Here is a 22,910-nt window from a genome sequence, read left to right as displayed (position 1 = left end):
AACTTTTGACAATCATGTTGTTCAGGATGTATTCTCACTGTTAATTACACAATGAATTTTGAGTTTTTCTGTCAATAGTTCTCCAATATATGTTGTTCATGATGTATTCTCACTGTTAATTACACAATGAATTTTGAGTTTTTCTTTCGATAGTTCTCCAATATATATGTAATGTGAGAACAACTAGTAAAAAAAACACTTTGCGCGACGTAGGGACTTTCGTCGCGCAAAGTAAAAAATCGTTGCCTAAGGGTTTGCGCGACGCAACCTTCGTCGTGCGTTAATCGTCGCGCAAAGTCTAAGACGCTAGGGTTTGCGCGACGGCCCATGGGGCGTGCGTCGCGCAAACCCACTTTGCACAACCCACTTTGTGCGTCACGCAAACCCACTTTGCGTGACTAACGGTGTGCGTCGCGCAAACCCACTTTGCACTACCCACTTTGTACGTCACGCAAACCCACTTTGCGTGACTAACGGAGTGCGTCGCGCAAACCCACTTTGCACTACCCACTTTGTGCGTCACGCAAACCCACTTTGCGTGACTAACGAAGTGCGTCGCGCAAACCCATTTTGCGCGAAATACGCATGAGTCACGCAAAGTGGGTTTGCGCGACGGAGCCATGCGTCGTGCAAAGTGATTGGTCGTGCAAAGTGGGGAGTAGTTTTGGTCAAACTTTTTTTTTTTTTTTTAATTTTTGATAAATATTGTAATTAAATTCGAAAGAATAATTAATTAACCAACCAAAAGTATTTAATTATAAAATATATGAAAATGTACATACAAGATCCGAACAAAAAAGAAAAAACTAAAAGTGAACTAGGTTTACATATAAAAATTACTAAAAATGTGACTTTCTTCTTTTCAAATTCAAATTTTTTTTAGTAAGCCCCACAATAATATATTTTTCTAACAAAAACCCACAATAATTTTTTTTACATATATCATTCAATTTCTTAAGTGCTATAAGTACAAAATAAATTAAAATCCACTTAGTAAATATATATACCATTGAACTTGATGGGAAACGCATTGTACGAAACTAGTTTCAAAGATCCAACCGTCAAACTTGTTTGTATATACTTCGAGATCGCATACACCAAAAATCGCAAAAAACAAACATGCAGAGATCAAGTAACGGGACAAAACTTTTCGACGGTTATAAACGAAAAAGCACGATTTAACGGTTATTTTAACTCTGATTTTGATGATTTTTTACAGCTACACTCTTTGATCCTATATGAATACAGTAAACTAATTCGATTGCCAATTTAAAATATTTACACAAGTGGATACCATAAAATCTTATGTTATACTTAATGAAAGTATAAATAAACTCCAAGTGTTAGTGAATCTAATATTTTGATGGGATACACATTATATGAAACTAGTTTCAACGATCCAACCGTCAAACTTGTTTGTATATGCATCGAGATCGCATACACCAAAAATCACAAAAAACAAACATGCAAAGATCAAGTAACGGGACAAACCTTTTCGACGGCTATAAATGAAAAATCATGATTTAACGGTTATTTTAACTCCGATTTTGATGATTTTTTTACAGCTACACTCCTTGATCCTATATGAATACAATAAACTAATTCGATCGTCAATTTAAAATATTTATACAAGTGAATACTACAAAATCTTATGTTATACTTAATGAAAGTATAAATAAACTCCAAGTGTTAGTGAATATAATGTTTTGATCGGATACACATTGTACGAAACTAGTTTCAATGATCCAACCGTCAAACTTGTTTGCATATGCTTCAAGATCACATACGCCAAAAATTGCAAAAAACAAACATGCAAAGATCAAGTAACGGGACAAACCTTTTCGACGGCTATAAATGAAAAATCATGATTTAACGGTTATTTTAACTCCGATTTTGATGATTTTTTAAAGCTACACTCCTTGATCCTATATGAATACAATGAACTAATTCGATCGTCAATTTAAAATATTTACAAAAGTGGATACCACAAAATCTTGTGTTATACTTAATGAAAGTATAAATAAACTCCAATTGTTAGTGAATCTAATGTTTTGCTGAGATACGCATTGTACGAAACTAGTTTCAACAATCCAACCGTCAAACTTGTTTGTATATGCTTCGAGATCGTGTATGCCAAAAATCACAAAAAACAAACATGCAAAGATCAAGTAACGGGACAAACCTTTTCGACGGCTATAAATGAAAAATCACGATTTAACGGTTATTTTAACTCTGATTTTGATGATTTTTTACAGCTACACTCTTTAACCCTATATAAATACAATGAACTAATTTGATTATCAATTTAAAACATTTACATAAGTGGATACCACAAAAGAAAAAGGCAATGCAAGAAAAAACCCCCAAAAAAAAAAAAAAAAAAAACTTTGCGCAACGAAGGTGCCTCTACGTCGCGCAAAACGCTTTGCGCAACGCAATTGTACCTACGTCGCGCAAAGTCTTTTTTTTTTTTTTTTTTTTTTTTGCCCCTTTTGCTTATGAGTACAAAATAAATAAATGAAAATGTACTTAGTAAATACATATACCATTGATTTTGATGAGAAACGCATTGTAAGAAATTAGTTTCAACGATCCAACTGTCAAACTTGTTTGTATATACAACGATCCAAGAACCCCCTCACCAAAAAAAAAAAAAAAACTTTGCGCGACATAGTTATACCTACGTCGGTCAAACTTTTTTCTTTCTTTCTTTTTTTTAACCTTGTTGCGTATGAGTACAAAATAAATAAATGAAAATGTACTTAGTAAATACATATACTATTGATTTTGATGAGAAACGCATTGTACAAAATTAGTGTCAACGATCCAACCATCAAACTTGTTTGTTTATATTTTGAGATCACATACGCCAAAAATCGCAAAAAAACAAACATTCAGAGTTCAAGTAACGGGACAAAACTTTTCGACGGTTATAAATGAAAAATAACGATTTAATGGTTATTTTAACTCTAGTTTTGATGATTTTTTACAGTTACACTCTTTAACTCTATATGAATACAATGAACGAATTCCATCATCAATTTAAAACATTTACACAAGTGGGTACCACAAGAGAAAAAGGCAATGCAAGAAAAAACCCCCAAAAAAAAAAAAAAAAAAAAAAAGACTATGCACGACGCAAGTGCACGTACGTCGCGCAAAGTTGGAAAAAAATGGTAAAGTATTTTTTGTTTGGCGCCAAGATCTTGTGCAAAGGCCTTTTGTGCGACATTTTGTGTTTTGTGTCGCGCAAAACTACTTTGCGCGACGAAATTTGCTGTGTCGCGCAAACATGTTTTTCTATTAAAGTTCCACATCGGTGATAAATCAAACCATGTAAGGGTGTACTAGAGGTTAGGCTGCTACCCGTATTGTCAATTGATTTTATGATGAAAAATGAAGTTTCTTCATGGTATATATCAAAGCAAGTTCGCCCACGTGTGAAGTCCAAGTGCCCAACAGCCACACGTGCTCCACGTCACCTTATTTGTGTTGTCCATATATCTGGCTTGAAAATGGCCACACGTGAAGGATCGTGTGAAAATATGAGGTCAAAGCCTCAAGTTGGTAAGAGACTAAACCATGCAAAAGTTTATAAAAAGTTGAGTTACTATTTAGAAATGGCGAGTTCTTTTTCCTTGATAAAAAATAATAGGGCAAGGGAGTCGGTGATGACTTCTCAACAAAAGAACAAACTTAATACCTAAATTTTAATCTATCCAGAAGGGACAAAAATGTGATAATTGAAAAGGTAAAATATAATATTGTAAAATAAAAAATAAAAAAAAAATCCAATGATTGGTCAATTTGGGTACTGCTACTTTGTACCAACATTTTAGATTACAACAATTTCACAATGACTCGTTTGGACCTTATATGTTCGAAAGTAAGAAATAATCACATCATTTTGTACCTAAAAGCTGAGTAAATAGTGAGTGATTTTAATATTAAGGGTGATATTATTGATATTTAAAAAAGGAATTTTTGAACTTTAATTTTTGAAGAAGATTAAAATTTAATAAAAATTTGGTGTTAAATTGGATATTGATTTTAGTCCTCTAATGTGTACTTAATTCAAATTTATATTATATTTTTGTTTTAATATTTAATAGATATCTTATTTAATTTCATTATATTAAAATTAAAATTATTTATTATTATACACATTTTAATTCATTATATTTATTTTACTTCCTATAATTAGTGTACCTAAACATCCGTATCATAATATATTTTACTAAATTAGTATACCGAAATGTCTGTACCTAAATATATTGTAGTGAATTAGTGGCACATAAGAAAATATGCAAAAATATAAGTATACCGAAAAATTCGGTACCTAAATATATGATATTAAATTAGCATGCCGAAATGTTGGTACTTAAATATATTATAATAAACTAGTGTACCGAAATATCTGTACCTAAACATATTATACTAATTAACCTATTGTACAAAAATGTTCGTATATATATTGTAATAAATTAATGGCACATAAAAAAATATGCAAAAACATGTATACCGAAAAATCTTTACGAAAATATTTTCTTATATAAGATACTTACCATAATGAGAATTAAAATTTATTAAATTTTCATAAAATTTAATTTATGAACACCATAAAACTTTTTTTTTTTTTTAAAGGAAGCGATGAATTGATAACTAAACTCAAAAAGAGTTACATATGTCTTGGAGGAGGAGCTCCTGAATAAGCGTAGGAGGCTCCTCAATCCAAACTAGATTATTGCTACTAGACAAAGTAAACTTAGCAAGGCAATGGGCAACGCCATTACATAACCTGGAAGCATGAATGAAAATAACCCGAGAAAAGGTGGACGCCAATTGCAACACATCCCCCGCAATCATACCTACCTCTGAAAACCTTGTGTTTGAGCTACCTGCAGACCAAATCGAACCGCTAACATCTCCAACAACGCCACGGAAGTGATCCCTGAAAACTGGTGCGCTCCAGCCGCCAAAAAACGACCCCTCCAGTCTCGCAATACCACACCCACACCCCCCATATTTGTATGACTCATCACCGCTCCATCCGTATTAAGCTTGACCCATCCTTGATTAGGAGGAGACCATCGCAGAGGAGTCTGCATCACCACCCTGGTAGACTCACAATTTGCAGCCTGGAAAGCCGATAGCCATGCAGAGACCTTCTGCCACACGACCATAGGTAAAACTTTGAAACCCTTCCATACCCATGAATTCCTTTCTTTCCAAATGCCCCCACATAATCATACACGCCAACTCAAAATCCACATTTTTCATTTCCAACACCAAAAGTAACCAATCCTTAAGCTGTATACGCATAGTCCCCACCGACCGAAGGCCAAATGGAGAAATAAACCACACTGCTCTAGCAAAAGGACATGACAACAGCACATGTGCAGCCGTTTTGTCACATCCCGGCCCGGGCGGGACCACTTCCCGGGCCCGCTCCACCACCGTAGCACGATATTGTCCGCTTTGGGCTTACCATTCCCTCACGGTTTTGTTTTTGGGAACTCACGAGCAACTTCTCAGTGGGTCACCCATCATGGGATTGCTCTAGCCCCCCTCTCGCTTAACTTCGGAGTTCCGATGGAACCCGAAGTCAGTGAGCACCCAAAAGGTCTCGTGCTAGGTAGGGATGAGAATATACATATAAGGATCACTCCCCTAGGGCGATGTGGGATGTCACAATCCACCCCCCTTAGGGGCCCGACATCCTCGTCGGCACACACGCGACCAGGGTTAGGCTCTGATACCAAATTGTCACATCCCGGCCCGGGCGGGACCACTTCCCGGGCCCGCTCCACCACCGTAGCACTATATTGTCCGCTTTGGGCTTACCATTCCCTCACGGTTTTGTTTTTGGGAACTCACGAGCAACTTCCCAGTGGGTCATCCATCATGGGATTGCTCTAGCCCCCCTCTCGCTTAACTTCGGAGTTCCGATGGAACCCGAAGCCAGTGAGCTCCCAAAAGGCCTCGTGCTAGGTAGGGATGGGAATATACATATAAGGATCACTCCCCTGGGCGATGTAGGATGTCACACGTTTCCTCCTCCCCTTGACACACCCCACACTCCATCTCTACCCTCACCCCTTTCCTTCGGAGATTGACTTTGGTCGGGAGTATATCATGGCATACCTTCCAGGTGAAATTCTTAACTTTAGGAAGGATATGAGCCTTCCAAAGATGGTTCCAAAGCTTCTCATAAGCACTGCCATTAGTAGAAGAAGACGCACTACTATTCACCGATTGAAGCCATTGACGAGCTACCTTATACCCACTCTTCACTGAATACAAACCCCGCTCATCATAATGCCACACCAATCTATCCCCCGGGGCACGAAAACTAATAGGCAGAGATAGAATCAAAGCTACTTCCTCCAGGCCAAAAAATTCCGATAACAAATCGGTACGCCAAACCCGTGTAGAAGTATCAATGAGTTCCTCAACCTTCATTTGAAGTCTTCCAGGTGGAGGCGAAGAAATAACCTTGAAAGTACTAGGCCGAGACAACCACCTATCCAACCACACCCTAACTGTCCACCCATCTCCCACCACCCACCTCGATCCACGAACCAGAACCTATCTTGCCTTCATAATACTTTGTCAACAAAACGAAGCAGATCCAGTAGCTTCCGCATCCCAAAAAGAAGAATTGGGGAAGTACCGAGCCTTGAGAACTCGCGCCACCAAAGACGTGGGTTGATGGAACACCCATCACCCTTGCTTAGCCAACATTGCCATGTTAAAAGCATATAGATCTCGAAACCCTAACCCGCCTTCAGCTTTGGGTTTACACATCTTGTCCCAAGACCACCAATGGATTTTCCGATCCTCTGAGCCATTACCCCACCAAAACTGCGACATGAGTTGATGTAACTCATCACAGAACGTCTTCGGGAGTAAAAAACAATTCATCGCATAAGAAGGAAGGGCCTGAGCAACAACCTTGACAAGAAGCTCCTTTCCGGCACTACTCAAAAGCTTACTCTCTCACCCATTAAGCATTTGCGTCACCCGCTCCTTAATAAAAGAAATTATAAATAAATAAAAAAAGACATCTAATATGCTGGCATTAAATAGAGTCTAGGGACTAAAATCAATTTTTAATCTTGTATAAGACATTTTTCTAAACTTCATCTTATTTAAGGATTAAAATCTAGTTTTCTATTTAAGGAATCTCATTTAAGCATTTTTACAAGTGTATTTTTCATTATAAATATAAAAAAAAAAATTATGTGCACAATAATTTTTTAAGATATCAACAATAGCATCCTACAATTATTATTGATCCAAATCATGTACTTAACCCAAAGTTATTACGACTTGATCCCTTGAAGAATTACATTTTCAAAGTTATCCAATAAATTAATATTACACAATTGAATATTGTAGCAGTAAGGGCTGCCCTTAAGTTTCTTTAAGAGTCTGCCTACGAATCGCTGAGTACGATAACAACGGATCATCATAAACATGGCTCTGCGCAAGGTTGAGACTGAGATTGAAATTAAGGCACCCGTGGAGAAGTTCAACATGGCTCACCACGTCCCAAACATTTCTTCTGGCACTATCCACGGAGTTCAGGTGCATGAAGGAGACTAGGAAACTCATGGCTCTGTTAAAAGTTGGAATCACAGTGTAGGTAAGGCCATCTGTACATAATATATAAATATCTACATGTATTTGGTGTGTATCTTTTTTCTCAAAGACAAGAACACAATTATATGTTAATCATAATTCATCAATATCAGCAGGATCACAATTAGCAGAACCCTAATTCACAAGTGAACAACTAACCCATGAGTGAAAAATACATACTGATATAATGGATAATTAAAACAATATATCATATGTAAGAATTGGAACTGATTTTGAATTCAATATTCAAATGTCGGTAAAGAATCTAGGTGTGCCACAATAATGCAGTTGGTTCAACTCAAATTTGAAACTTAGACTCCATTTTGACAACGATTTCATGTTTAGTTTTCAAAAAATGAAAATTAAAATCAAGATAAATTTACAAAAACTCACAAAAGTAACTTCAGTTTTCATTTTTGTGAAAACTTAAAATTTCCATTTTAGTGCTTCTTTGGTTAATATATATATTGCTTTCTTGTGAATATAGGGGACGAAGTTGGAGTATTCAAGGACAAAGTGGAGTTTAACGACGAGAACAAATCCATAACACTGAATGGTTTGGAAGGAGATGTTTTCCAGTATTACAAGAGCTTCAAGCCAGTCTATCAATTCACTCAAAAGGATGAAGGCAACATTGCAAAATTGTCGATTGAATATGAGAAACTGACTGAGGATGTTGCAGCTCCAGACAAATACGTTGGTTTGATGGTTAACTTAGGATCTTGATGCTCACTTTATCAAGGCATGATTAATTAAGGAAATAAAAAGCATGCAATGGTGAAACGCGACGTCCATCATTAATATCTAATATTTAAGTTAATACTGCGTGCTTTGTGTGATAAAAATGCTTTGCTATGTGAGTTTGCCTTATAATAAATGTACGTGAAGGGATATCAGATGTAGAATTGTGATGCATAAACTATGATGTGGGATATATTGTGATGTATAAACTATGGTTTATATGTAAAATGAAACGTGCAGTGCACCATCTCCACTTTGTTGCTCATCATCACATAAAATGGCCTTAATTAGTACTTTTTTAAAGAAAAAAATAGTCTTTTTTTTTTTTTTTTTTTTTTTGTGTGTAAAACAATGGAGATATGATCCTGGAAGATATAAAATGAAAAAAAAATAATAATACCCTCATTGTTTAAAAATTATACGGTGAATTAACGTTGAAAAACTGATTTACATCATATAAATTACAATCAATCACTCCAACAATGCTAAGAGCGGAATCGTTGAAGTTTCTTTCAATATGGTCCGCGTAAATTCTGCTATTATTGGATACTTTTTTCTTTCCACTTATTGTTGATGTCTCATCATCAAGTTCGCTATTACATATTAAAATTGAAATATATTGAGCATGCAATGCACCTTAGGGTTTACACACCTCATGATGAATAATGGATCAGGTCATTGGTGGGTGCATAATTGTAATTTTCCATGTGAATAATCTACATATATACGTGTACGTGGAAAGTCCGAGACATCGAAGGAAAAGGTGGAAGTGGACGAAGCAAACAAGTAGGTGATGAGTCATACAGCTTTGGAGGGATCAGATGTCCTGGATCTAGAAAAAAGCATTAAGATAATTCTCCAGGTCACTCCAAAGAGCGAAGGAAGTTCCACGAAAATTGCTAAAGAATATGCAAAACTTAACAAGACCGCGATTCGTCTCCACATAAGTACCTCAGCTTTCTGGTGTCATTCAACATATTGATGCCTATCTTCTCAAGGAATAAGCGCCAAGAAAATGGTTTATAAATGCATGGAACTTTGAGTAATCTTCAAGAATGAAGACTGGAAGAAGAGCAAGCTAGCCTCCTTGTTTAAATCCGACTTGGATTGTCTTTAATTTTATGAGCAAGAATGAAAGAGTATAATAGCATTGTTATGTTATGGTGCGAATAAGTTTAATCAATTGGCATGTTTATACTTACATATAAAGGGCGGAGTCAAAATTTTCATAAGGGTGGGCTATAATTTTCATGCTTTTACTTACACCTATGGAATCAAAAAATATTTTTAAGTTCCACAAACACAATGCATAATTCAATATACAACGACCAAAAATTAGATCATCAACGGAAGGAATAAAAAAAAAATTTAAAGTGAAGACAACTTAAAATATTAATTTGTTTTTAGGTTTCATTTGGTTTGCTTTCCCTTTATACATTTATGCTACATACCCACTCTTTTGCGTCCCACATTTGACTTATGTATTTCTCTCTACCACTAACACAAAAAGTGAAAAACCAAAAAATTAAATAAAAAATAAAAAATTAAATGGTTAGCAAAAGAACTACTAAACTTTATGGTTTATAACTTTATAATAGAGAATATTTTCTTGTGAAACCATAGGCCATGAAGTCACGAAGTCAGGATGTTCAAGGAAAAATTAAACGATGAGAAAAGGTCCATAACTAAGAGGGCACGTTTATGCACTTGGAATCAGAATGAACAATAATCGGATTATGAATGAATCAAAGTCAACGTGAAATGGAAAGATGGATTTCCATTAAAATGTACCAATAAACTCCCAGGAATCAGAATGATGGTGTGAAGGTAGTTTTAGTATAAAAAGTTTATTCACATCCCCCTCCTAGCTCAAATCTCACCTCCTCTCTCAATGCAATCCTCAAAATTGGACCATCTAATGCGGGACTCGTGCATATTTTGGTTCCTCTAAAATTAGTAGACAGGAATGACATTCCGTGCATTTCCTTTCCCTATGAAATGGATTGAAAGAGATGTCTTCCAGTATTACAAGAGCTTTTAAGCCAATCTATCAATTCACTCAAATGATGAAGGCAGCACCCTTTCCTCCCTCAGAGCATCACCTAACTATTGACAAAAAAGCATGTCCAACATAAGGCGTGACACATTTCATGTCTCAAATTCCCATGCATACATACCGCATAGAACACCACGATCGAGTTTCTTACTATTGTTTTCATCTTTGTAAGACTTTGCAGGAGATTGTGATCCAAATATCTGCACTGTTAGGCTTCCACCTCCAGAGAAACAAGAAGCAAACATGAAGAATTCATATCGAAAACAAACAAGTATACGTCAACCTACAAGATGCTTGGGAATATGCTGAAGTGCGGGGGAAAGGATAAAGCATTAGTCTGAAATTAGATAAAACTTTGCTGCTGACAGTATGCTAAATTCGAAGCATTGCGTTTATTGATGGTGTACTTGGTAGTTGACTAATACTAGGTAATGATAAATCAAAATTTTGAGATAGAGATTTTTTCCCCTTCTTTAGCTGATGAAAATAAAGAGTACTTTACGTAGCACCAGAGCAGCCCCAACCCAACCCATAGCACTCTACCTTTCCCCAAGGAGAAACCATGCAAAAGCAGCACCCCAAACGGGCTACGAACTATAAATTAGCGTAGTGCTGTCCACAAATCCTTTTTTATCTTCTACACATACTTGTTAATTTTGTTCATTGATATTTTTCAATTCATTTACTCTGACGGTTGAAAATTGAGAATTTATGTAAGAGGTAAATATAGGTACGTGAATAGCGGTACCCATAAATTATTGCTCTTTCGGTTGCTGATACAGCATGCATTGCAGCCATCTGTAAACACTAGTTTCTATGGAAAAAAAACTTAGGCTAAAAGAAACGTTTCAAAAAAATAATATTTGAGAATCTATTTTATTTGGAAATCTTGGAGGCCACCGGACCCTGCTCCAACGCAGTACCATATTATTGACATGACAGCAACAACACAGACCTGAATGGAATCTTAGAACTGTCCGACAATGAAGATTAACAAGTAGCATTAATCAAGATGTAATTAACATGGACATAAGGACAACATATACCAACCTCGTACCCAAGCAGAGCTAAGAAATTTTCACTTTTCGTGTTCTTGAAATATGCTCAGTTCTTAGCATATGGACAGCAAAAAACACAGCACTTAAGAAGTTCAACAGATTAATCTCCAATCCGAAAGGGCTTTGTTTGTTACAATTTGAGATTGAGAGCAAGTGAGAGAGACTGATCACCAAAATTATAACAAATGAAGATGATTCTCTATCATAGAAGTTCCACTGGTGCATTGCAACTCCTATGATAGACACAAGAGCTCCTAATTGTTCAATGAACCTAATTAACTAACAGTAATACCATCAAGTAAGGGTTCTATAACTACCTGTTAATTTCAACATTGAATAAATATTATTTGGTTTGGTATTGAATTGAAATTGATTTTTTCCCGTTGAGCATATAGGATCATTACTTGAAGCTCAAATTTAAAATTTGATTCAACCACACAAATTTATCAATGAACTCAAAGAGAAATATAAAAATGAGAATGAATGAAATGGTGATAGAGTTGACTTTGAAACTTGTAGAGAGAAATATTACTAGACGAAGTATTAGCGATACTAGTTCAATAAATTTAAAAGGCTTTTGTTTTATGTCCCCAGCTAATGTTTGACGAAAAGATTTGTACAATCCAGAACAAAACTGGTTCGGCCCAAAACAGACCCGGTCCACTCCACCGGTCTTCCAGTTGGACACGTGATACCCCTATGCAAATTGGGGAAGAACGATGAGGTTCAAGTCATCCTCTTGGGAAATACTAACGACGACGACTTGAAAAGGCAAATGCAGATACCATGGTCGCCGGAAGCCGCTCCATCACGACCATGGCGAAGCTTTGCTTCCCTCTCCCGCTCAAACCATCTCTTCCATTCTCCTCCCTCGTCCAAATCCAAAACCCCGCCAACCCACGAGTTGGTTTGACCAAGCAAGCGTTGACCGCCCTCCTGCAATCATGCTCTGCGCACCCAAACCAACTCAAACAAATCCACGCCGTCGTCCTCACGACCGGCCTCTCGATCAAGAACAGCCTCCTCACCCAACTCCTCACCAATTTCGCACTCTTAGGTGACATGTCGTATGCCCGCCAACTGTTCGACCAAATGCACAAGCCACGGGTTTTTCTCTGGAACACCCTTATCAGAGCGTATGTTAAAAACCGTATCTTTATGGAGGCTGCGTTAGTTTACAGGCAAATGCACGTCCTGGGTATTCGTCCTGACCAGTTTACTTACACATTTGTGGTGAAGGCATGCACCGAACAGCCCGAATTGTGGGCTGGATCGGCTGTTCTTGCCCATGTGGTGAAATATGGGTTGGAGTTTGTTGCCATGGTGAGGACTGAGTTGGTTGCAATGTATGTGAAATTTGGGGAATTGGGTGTGGCGGATTTTCTGTTTGAAACTATGGTTGAGAGAGATTTTATTGCTTGGAATGCTTTCATTGCGACTTGTGTGCAGAATGGACATGCCGGTAAGGCTCTTGCATTGTTCCGCCAGATGGATGCGGCTAGGATTAAGCCTGATGCTGTTAGTGTTATGAGTGCCTATTCGGCTTGCGGGCAATTGGGGTGTTTGGAGACCGGGGAAGAAATCTACGGGATCATGAAAAAATATGGGATCGGATGCAATATAATTGTCGCCAATGCGCGGCTTGATATGTATGTGAAATGTGGTAGCATAGGAATGGCTGAGACTTTGTTTAAGGATATGTCTCAGAGAAATGTTATTTCCTGGAGCACTATGATAGTAGGATATGCTATAAATGGGGAGAGTGAAAAAGCGTTGGATATGTTTTCGAGGATGCGAAATGCAGGTGTGCAACCAAACCATGTCACCTATCTGGGAGTTTTATCTGCATGTAGCCATGCTGGGCTGGTGAATGAAGGCAAGGCTTATTTCAGTAACATGGTTCACTCTGGTGACAAGAGCATCCGACCAAAACTTGAGCACTATGCTTGTATGGTAGACCTTCTTGGACGGTCAGGACATCTTGAAGAGGCCCATAATTTTATAAGAACTATGCCAATTGAACCAGATTCTGGAGTATGGGGAGCTTTATTGGGTGCCTGTACAATCCACCAAAATGTTGAACTGGGCCAGCGGGCGGCTGGTATGCTTTTCAAATTAGCTCCTGATATTGGTTCATATCATGTCTTGATGTCAAACATGTATGCGGCTGCTGGAAGGTGGGATTTCGTCGACAAGTTGAGGCTCAGAATGAGAAAACGAGGTGTCAAGAAAGTGGCTGCCTACAGCTCGGTTGAATGTAATGGAAACTTCCATATCTTCTATGGTGGAGACAGGTTGCACCCAGAGTCAGCAGAAATATATGAGAAGTTGAAGGACTTATTGAAACAAGTGAAGAGTATAGGTTACGTTCCAAATACCAGTTATGTGTTTCATGATGTGGACATAGAGGAAAAGGAAGCCACGGTAAGCACCCACAGTGAAAAGCTGGCCGTCGCATTTAGTCTCATAAATTTAAGGCCCGAAAGCCCCATTAGGGTGGTGAAGAACTTGAGAATGTGTGACGACTGCCATAGTTTTTGTAAGTTTGTCTCTAAGGCTACCAAAAGGGAGATTGTCATGAGAGATAAAATCCGTTTTCATCATTTTAGAAATGGAGATTGTTCGTGCAACAACTTTTGGTGATCGCAAGAAACAGTGATGACTTAGAGGTGATAAAAGGTACAGAGATGTAATTTGGTTGTTGGTTTCCTCTTAATTTTCAGGTGTGTGATTCGAGAAGAACCACTGATGAGCTCACAACGGATACTAACTATTGGCTACGTAAATAATACTTGCACCAGCTTTTGCACTTTGTGCTGACATGTGAAAGGAAGGACAAAGTATCAACGCCAGCAGATATCTCATCTTTGGCAAATGCCAAAAAGTTGGATTTCCAGCATGAGCATCTGCACAGCACATTGGTTTGTAACGTTTCAGTTAAACTCATTTACAGCAGCCAAGAATTTTGGCTCAGAATGTGAAACTTGTGTGCAATGTTATCCCCCAACATTCATAAAAAAACGTTACCAGCTGTTCTAGTTTTCTTCCTGATTCCTTAGCATGCCTAAGGGAAGCATTGAGAAATGGTTTCAGTCCCACAACTGATAGATTGCAGAAGCTAAACGCGGTGGCGGGTGTTGCCTTGGCATTTTAACATCTCTATCATGGTTATTCATCATATTCGGTTCACAGTGATACAATGCCAACTATTGTCCTTCTTGATCAAGTATGGTTGCAGATTCATCTGACTTTGGCTTTCCAAACTCTAGGGAAAGGGAGCATCTACTAACCAAGACCCTTGCTACGGTTGGACATACGGCATCATGTAACGTTTCTAACTACTTGATTAATTTACTTTTTGTGTTTTCATTGAAATTATGTTCATTATATTATCGTGAAGGAAATCAAATTTGATTGATAAAAACTAGTCAAAGTTGTGATTTTTCTTGCTAGGTAGTGAAGAGAAATGTAACATGCTGTGCATCACAAATTGCGGTAACAGAAGTCCATAAAATAAGAGAGATTTCTAGCAAATGTAGCAAGGCCAAAAATTGTAGCTTGAGCACTTTAAATGTACAATAAGAGATCAACAAAAATGCATATCTGCCAACATTAAAAGTTTTCATCTGCCAGAGAGCCTCCCTTTTTGGGGAATCTCGTACGAAGTAAGACTTACATGCAATCTCAGAACGTCTCTCTCTTTCTTTCTGCTCGCTCTTGGGGTACCCCCAAGCCCCTTCTCAGTTTATGCCTTTTTCTTTTCTCATCCTCTACCAAGTCCCTTCTGATACTACACTATAAGCTCCTTAAAATTCCCGTTGGACAACTCAGGGATGTTTTAAAGAGATTTTTCAATATACTCAGAACACGGTACAATAAGCTATATGTTATTATGCAAGTGGAAGGAAACTTTTTTTTCAAATATCTCTCCACTTATATAATAGGTTTATTATACAAAATGGTCCCTGAGATTTGCATGATCGATAGAAATGGTCCCTGAGATTGAAAATCAATAGAATTGGTTCCTGAGATTGTCTACCATCCATGATTTTGGTCCTTCCGCTTCGTAATTCAACTAATTCTTAACCAAATTTGACCCATAATATATCAAAATGAAGATAAGAAAATGTAGAACAAGATTATACCTATTAGGAAGCCCAATGATTGCCAGACATGGCTGGTAAATAACCTGAAAGGTGACTGGTCCGCTGGAAAGCTGGAAAACTGGAAAACTCGTCGGAAATTGGGCAAACTTTAAACGTTCATAACTTCTTCAATACTCAACGAAATCGAGTGATTCAAAAACGAAAATCATACTTCTCGAAGAGATGAAGAGCATGATATCTTTCTTTACTGCTAACTTGCAGTGATTTGGTCGGAAAACTGCTCGAAAATGGTTAGCCACTTTCGAGTCGTTGTCCAACTAAACCACGGCGAGTTAGCCTTCGAAAAAGTTACCATTCTCTTCATCTCGTCAAGAAGTATTATTTTTGTTTTTGAATCACTCGATTTGGTTGAGTATTGAAGAAGTTATGAACGTTTAAAGTTTACCCAATTTTCGGCAAGTTTTCTAGTTTTCCTACGGACCAGTCACTTTTTAGGCTATTTTCCGGCCATCTCCGGCAACCATTGGGCTTCCAAATAAGTATAATCTTATTCTACACTTTCCTATCTTCATTTTGATATATTATGGGTCAAATTTTGTTAAAAAACGATTGAGTTACAAAGCTTTGAAAATTGCTCAAAATTGTTTTTAACGGAATAATCAAAATCAGGATGATGGACAATCTCAGGGACCATTTCTATTGATTTTCAATCTCATGGACCATTTCTATTGATCATGCAAATCTTAATGATCATTTTGTATAATAACATATAGCGCGTGTCCGTGTTCCGGACACATCTCTCGATGTTTTGGTAGAAGGAACTCCGTTTTGGCAATTTTATGGCCCTGCTAGTGTTTTTTTTATGTATTTATTAATTTTTAACTTTTCAAGCATAAAAAAAAGTACTTATATGACTTGATAAATTGTAAGGCCGGTTTCAAATGACTTGTAACGTTATCCTTACAGCACAAGCAAAAAAATCTTAAGAAAACTCAAAAATCGATATTTTCACAAAATCTATGAGTTATAACTCATGGTTTTTTCACAAAAACCGAGAGCTATACTTATGATATTAAAGTACATAAATTATGAGTAGGAAAAATCTGCAGATGTTATCGTGTTGTTAAAACGAATATAATAATTTAAAATACAAGAGGAGAAGAACAAAACAAAACTGATGATATACAGTGAATGAAAACACTATCTCAAATTCGGGCATTTTTCTGGGATTCTCTGTAAAAACAAAGTATCCTGCTCTCTTTTGAAGCTGTCACAAAACCCAACTTAGACGTTCCTTATTACCGTTCTTCCAAGAAACATGGCTGTCGTTAAACGAAAGGAAATGCCAAATAACCCCCTCTATTCACTATTTGTTCAATCAGTAAGTACTATGACTCCCCCAAGGTCTTAATCTACTTGTTTGGTGGGTGCATATTATCTTATATTATTATGCTGCCATTTGGGCTTTGAGTTTTGAGATTAACTTACATGGCGCAGTATATTGTTACGGTGATGTCTTATGTCATTTGATAAAGAGAAATTTACGCTAATGAGAGTAATATTGACACGAAACATCACGACAGTACTATCTTGTATTGTGCAAATGCAAGACCTTCTCAGGTGTTTCTTACCACCACTTGTTTAAAATTACCGAGGATTGAAGAAGATCCATTTTGTAGGATATATCAATCCTTGAAACCAATTATCATTACCTATATCATCAAGCTGTAATGATGCTGAATGCGACCTACATTGATAACATATATGATGAATTATATATATATATATATATATATTCGCTTGTTAATTTTGTGATAAACTTGGCCTTCCGGTCAACTTGTCCGCCAGTACCCTTTGTATTTATTCTCATTTATCTCTACGCTAGTCCCACATAACTAAATGTATTGCCCTCTAGAAATGTCGGCTCACACAGACTATAAATATATATATCTCTTCTCTTTACATCGTTGATCAAGTGATACATCACGTATCATTAAAATGTAGAGAGAACGGTGATAACAGATGATTCAATGAAGATGTTGATTGAAGGACCCAAAAATGAAAATAAAAATGTCTTTGAAAAGACAAAAACAAAAGACCTAGCAAGCAATAGAATGCAAAACCTTGGGGGTGGGTGGAAGCAATAAACGGGTTTTATGGGAGTTGACATAGAGAGAGATGAGGTGGTTGCATTTCGATCAGAGCCTCTTTAACTCTCTCATCACACATTTATGAACGACTCCAAGCAAACATTCATTTCATGGGGAATGACCCACTTTAATTAACTGAGTAATTTCCACAAACAAATTATTAACCTAATTAATTGACACCAAAATGCGAGTATGAGACGTGATTCAAAGTACAAAGAGTAGATGATGGTTTAAAAAACCTTGGAAAGAAACTTTTAGAAGAAAAAAAAAATGAAATATTTAAAGCTAACGAAAGACATGAAGTAATATTAAACACAGTAACATTTTAAAATTTATACAACCAACTCATTCAACATGATAAAGGTATAATTGTTACTTTGTTTATTATTAGGTGCCAGAATCTTTTGATTTTTGAACTCTAATTAATTAAGTAGTCAAAAACTACTTGATTCAGTTAGATGAAATAAATACCTTTTTCTGTTCTCTGGCCAATTTTGGGTTTGCGGGCTCTTAGCTTTATATATATTTTTATAGGATTCACGTATATTAATTCAGTTTCTACACAACTCAATTCCAAGGAAGTTTCCACGGCTTTGTTTAATTGTGGATCAAACCTTGAGAGCTTGAACTTTGTTTTGTCCGCAGGTGACATTGAAAACACTGAGGGACAACTAATCTCTATTATGCAAAGCTTTTTTTTATTTTTTTAAATGCATAGAGTACGGAGTTGGATTCTCTACCTTCAACCTCCTCTCTCAGTTTCATCTTCTTCTTTCTCTGTCTACAAAGAAAATAAAACAAGATGATGATGATGTGGTTTAATTTTAAGCATTCAAATAAGTGGGAATCAGTGCAGGAAGAGAAAAATGAGACAGGAGAGAATCCAGATTCCTAAAGGACCACAAGTTGTGGCTGCCCTCAATTTTAATCTAACAAGAGCAACCCTACTAAAACAAGGCAAGAAGAGTTGTCCTAATACCCTAGAGTTGTCGTTTCTAGGATTTTGGGACAATCCTCACATAAACTAATTAAGACAAACGTGAGGTTTGATGAACTAAAATACAGAGGATCTCATGTTTTTATGAAAATTACGTACTTTACAAATGATGGAAGTTACAATTAGAAAAGTAACTTAACTTATTTTGCCCATGCACAATGTTTTTTAAACTTTTCAAAGATCTAAAACATTAACTTCGTATCTTAAAAAAATGACGTGGTCCAAAATTCTCTTTGTAAGTTTCTTTCCAAGGAATGGGAGGGGCTTTTTGAAGTTTAAAAAGTGGGGGAGTGCCCGATGAGTGCTACATGCAAGAAAACCTTTAGCACCATTAGTTCATGTTGGGAGAAATGCACCCTAAATCCTGAGGAAGCGTGTTGGCCCATAGGGACGGGCATCCTCTTTGAGAGCAAAAAAAAATGATGCATTTAAGTCAAATGCAGATCTAGGAACAATCAATCAAAAATAGTCCAATTCCCAGCCAATATTTATTTCAGAGGACTTACAACCACATGAGCCATGCCCTACTTGCCCACGTGGCTCATTATTAGACGTTCATGTTTTACCCTAATAGGTTGATTGCTAGATGTACCTTAGACCAGTGGTCATGATCATTTGCTTTGAATCAGCGCTGTGTGATTAGGTCTAATTGCACTGTTGGAGAAGAGGCACTGATTGCACGGTTGGATCTGCCTAACAATAAACTATACACACTCCAATTTATACTGTTTTTAGCCTTATTTCTCCCTATGCATTCCAATTCATTTCCAATCTTTAAATTGAATACCTCAAAAAATAATTAATAGACAGATATACACAAAGATGGGAGATAATCAATTTCTTATTTAGTCTACAATTTAGATGTTCATGCGAAGTTTGGTAATATGTCACATGATGTATCGGACGGATGCAATAGTTTATCAAGGATTTAATAATTCTTGCATAGAAAAACAAGAAAACCTAAATCCAACACTTTATAGACTTACATCCAAAGGCATTTACAGTCTATCTAAGATTGATTCTGTAGCTATACATTCTGTGCTGCAACAATGTAAATGTGTAGGGTTATGGGGGAGCTCTGAACCATGACATGAACAAAATTAAAGTGGAGAAGAATATATAATGACTAGGTGCAGCAATGAATTGAATCTCTCTCACAAATTACAAGAATTTCTAAACATACAGAGAGAAAGGGTAAGTAAGAGCAATTTTATGAGTCACTGCAAAAAGAAAACAAGAGCATTAACTAGCCTTTCCAATTTTTTCCCTTCCTCTTACTAGTCTCTGCATTTGCTCCTCTGCCCGTAACCCTAATCGTCAAACACTACTGGAAAAGGCTAGAGCCATGCTCTCATTCTTTCTACCTCAAAAACAACAAAAATAAAAGAAAAGAAAAACTGATGACATAAAGATGTTACAGTCATATTTCACTTGAAAATTCTAGCTAGCTAACTGTAGCTAAGCTAGCAATAGTTCGTACTGGAATACACAGGAGAAGCAGCAGCAGCGGCAGCAGAAGCGGCCGTGCAGTGACACAGTAAACCCTAATCACAACCACTGATATCGAAATCAGAACATTAATTGAATTCGATATTAGTTAGTTGTGAAGAGGGTTTGGACCCGTATGAACTATTCTCTTGTCATCTCCGTATAGCTTGCCCGGGTCACCGTTGATCGCCGGAAGACGATGAACATGGTGAGATGGACTACTCGAAGGTGCGTAAAACGATACCTTGCCCAAAACTCGTGCTTTCCTCTGCGGCGATGACCTCATTATCGGACCGGTCCACTCATTGTCGTGACTGGTACTAGTAGTAGGAGTACTGGCAAAAACCATCAAATTACTCGTTTGAGCAAATATTAAAACGACACAGAAGATGAAAATCGCAATGCTTCTAGCTTCTCTACGGCCATTTCTGCTTCCTTTTCTTGTTCCACCTTCTCCAGCAGCTCTCATTGCACCAACTAAAAATTTTGTATAAATGCCAAAGACTAACAAAGCTCATAAAACTAAAAATGTAGTGTGAGTAATAGTACTACTTCTGGGAAAAGTTGCTTTTTTTGGCAGTGATTATCAGTGAAGAGAAGAAAGAAACAAAAAAAAGCTTAAAACCTTTTGCTGCTTGTTGGATTTTCCTCGTCTTGTGGGTCTGAAGGCACATGAGCTTGACCCTTGATCCCTGGAACCTTCTTATATTTTTTTTATTTCATCACTTCTGAGAGACTTGGGAGTCTGCACCTTTTACTCACCCCACCACCACTCACCACTGCTTTGCTTTTGCTCTTCGGTATCTGTTTGGTTTTTTGTGTGCTTTGATGTTTTTTTATATATAATATACATATTTATAATATTTCTCATATATGCTGCTGGCTTCGGCTTGGAGACGGTGGGGACTGTCCAGTATTAATAGCCGTTGTCCCCGGAACATTTTCAAATCTAATCTAGCAATGTGGAAAGGAAAAAAAATGGAGCCTTATACTAAACCAACTACCTCTTATGCTATGTTTACTAAATCGTAATCGGCACTTAAATAAAAAGTTAATCTCGATTATGAATCATTCTTGTGTTTATAAATCATAGGGTGAATTGCTAATTTAGTTTTTGAATTATCATATCAATGAAAGTTAGGTTTCTGAACTATTTTTTCAAAAAAAAATATGTCATTGAATTATAAAAATATGCCAATTACATCCATAATATTATATTCAAAGCTACTATATTCCAATTTTATGTCAATTTAAGTTACGTTACTTGCATGTGATAAACATTGGAGGGTAGGTTGGTAGTTTTTCATAAAGAAATAGTGTATGTAGTTAACTTTGAAGAGTAAATTGGGAGTTTTTCATAAGAAATAGTGTAAGTTAACTTTGGAGGGTAATTTAGACTTTATATTCGCAACCTATATGAAATGTTAAGGGCTTATAGGCGAGAAAAAGAACGGTATTACACTATAAAGCGTGTCAAGTGACTTAAGTTGACGAAAAATTGGATAAACTAGCTTTGAATATAACAATAGGGATGAAAGTAGCAATTTTTTAAAAATCTAGAAACTTATTTTACTGAAAAAATAATTCTAAGAACCTAATTTTCACTGTGGTGATAATTCAACAATTAAATCGGCACTTCACCCTAAACCATATAAGATTGAAAGTAAGAATGGAGCCTATTCAATATAATAAATTTAATTTAATTCTTGATTTTGGAGAAAATTCGACTTTTGGCTGGATAGGAAGTGGCATTCTAACTTCTAGATAAACAGCACATTAGAATTCATTTTTTATCCAGTTTATCCTCGCATTATTTCTAAACTTTCAAGCTTGCCCAAGAAAATAATTTTTTCCAGAACAAGAGCATCTTAGTAATTAAAATAGTTTTAAAATTGATTGAGAGAAATCAATAAACAACTTACATGGAATCCAATATTATTCTTACTCCAATTAGAGGTATCTTAAGTAAACAACTTTAATGCAAGTCCCAATTCCGACTCCTACTCAATCCAATTCATAATTACTGACTTGAAACTAGTAAACATATCATCAGTATAGTAGTACTTCTCTTCTTAACGTGCACGACATTTCAAGTTAAAATCGCACATTACAATCACTAAAAAAAATAGTAAAACTCAATCGTTGTACCGTATTATGGTTTATCCATTGCTTGTGACACCAATAATTTTTTCTTTTTGGTATGTAGCTAGGGATGTACTATAATTTACCTGAATCTCTCTCTCTCTCTCTCTCTCTCTCTCTAATTTCATGGACTTTACTATTCTTTTACCATGCTTCAACTCTTTTGTCCTCACTAGCTAGGTAGGTACAATATGAAGATTTTGTTTTTGTATTGCACAGCTAATACAAAAACGCCTTGATCTTGATCTGATTGTTCATTGTTACTTACGTTACAGACACTTGATCATTTTGATTTTAATTTAATTAGTTAACACTTACCCAAACTCCGATCGAACCTATGCTTAGCGGGCCTACGGCCTGCAGTCTGAATATGGGCCGTCAAAAGCATCCTGACATTCCGTCTGAGGAGAAAGGCCCACTATTTGGACGTGGAGTTAAACTCTGGTCTCTGTATATATCTAAGATTTTTAATTTTCAATTTTCGACCAATAGAAGAAAGTTTTCAACTGAAAATTAAAAACATAATAT

At 36.6% G+C, this 22,910-nt stretch overlaps 1 protein-coding gene, 1 long non-coding RNA gene and 1 pseudogene across 4 annotated transcripts; 2 read left to right on the top strand and 1 right to left on the bottom strand.

Moving 5' to 3' along the window:
• Positions 1–7,448: 7,448 nt before the first annotated feature.
• On the top strand, positions 7,449–8,392 carry LOC148692072 (MLP-like protein 328; annotated as a pseudogene).
• Positions 8,393–12,184: 3,792 nt separating this feature from the next.
• Positions 12,185–15,181, top strand: LOC137738299 (Tetratricopeptide repeat (TPR)-like superfamily protein). Of its 3 annotated transcripts, none has more exons than XM_088682238.1 (2): positions 12,185–14,824; positions 14,957–15,181. In XM_088682238.1, the coding sequence occupies exon 1, from the start codon at positions 12,286–12,288 to the stop codon at positions 14,140–14,142; it is 1,857 nt and encodes a 618-aa protein (XP_088538364.1). In that variant the 5' UTR covers positions 12,185–12,285; the 3' UTR covers positions 14,143–14,824; positions 14,957–15,181. The 3 variants fall into 3 exon arrangements, with proteins under 3 accessions (XP_088538364.1, XP_088538362.1, XP_088538363.1); XM_088682236.1 differs by having other exon boundaries at positions 14,953–15,181; XM_088682237.1 differs by having other exon boundaries at positions 14,928–15,181.
• Positions 15,182–19,868: 4,687 nt separating this feature from the next.
• On the bottom strand, positions 19,869–21,160 carry LOC148692071 (uncharacterized). The gene is made up of 2 exons (XR_015954746.1): positions 20,866–21,160; positions 19,869–20,717 (listed from the first exon to the last, which is right to left on the bottom strand). It is a non-coding gene; the product is annotated as an uncharacterized LOC148692071 (long non-coding RNA).
• Between the last annotated feature and the right edge of the window lie 1,750 nt (positions 21,161–22,910).

Source organism: Pyrus communis, chromosome 13, assembly GCF_041283825.1.
Source record: "Pyrus communis isolate YQ-2024b chromosome 13, ASM4128382v1, whole genome shotgun sequence".
NCBI classification, from domain to species: Eukaryota; Viridiplantae; Streptophyta; class Magnoliopsida; order Rosales; family Rosaceae; genus Pyrus; species Pyrus communis.
The sequence above is the reverse complement of the archived record's forward strand: the minus strand, read 5'-3'. Positions and strand labels throughout refer to the sequence as shown.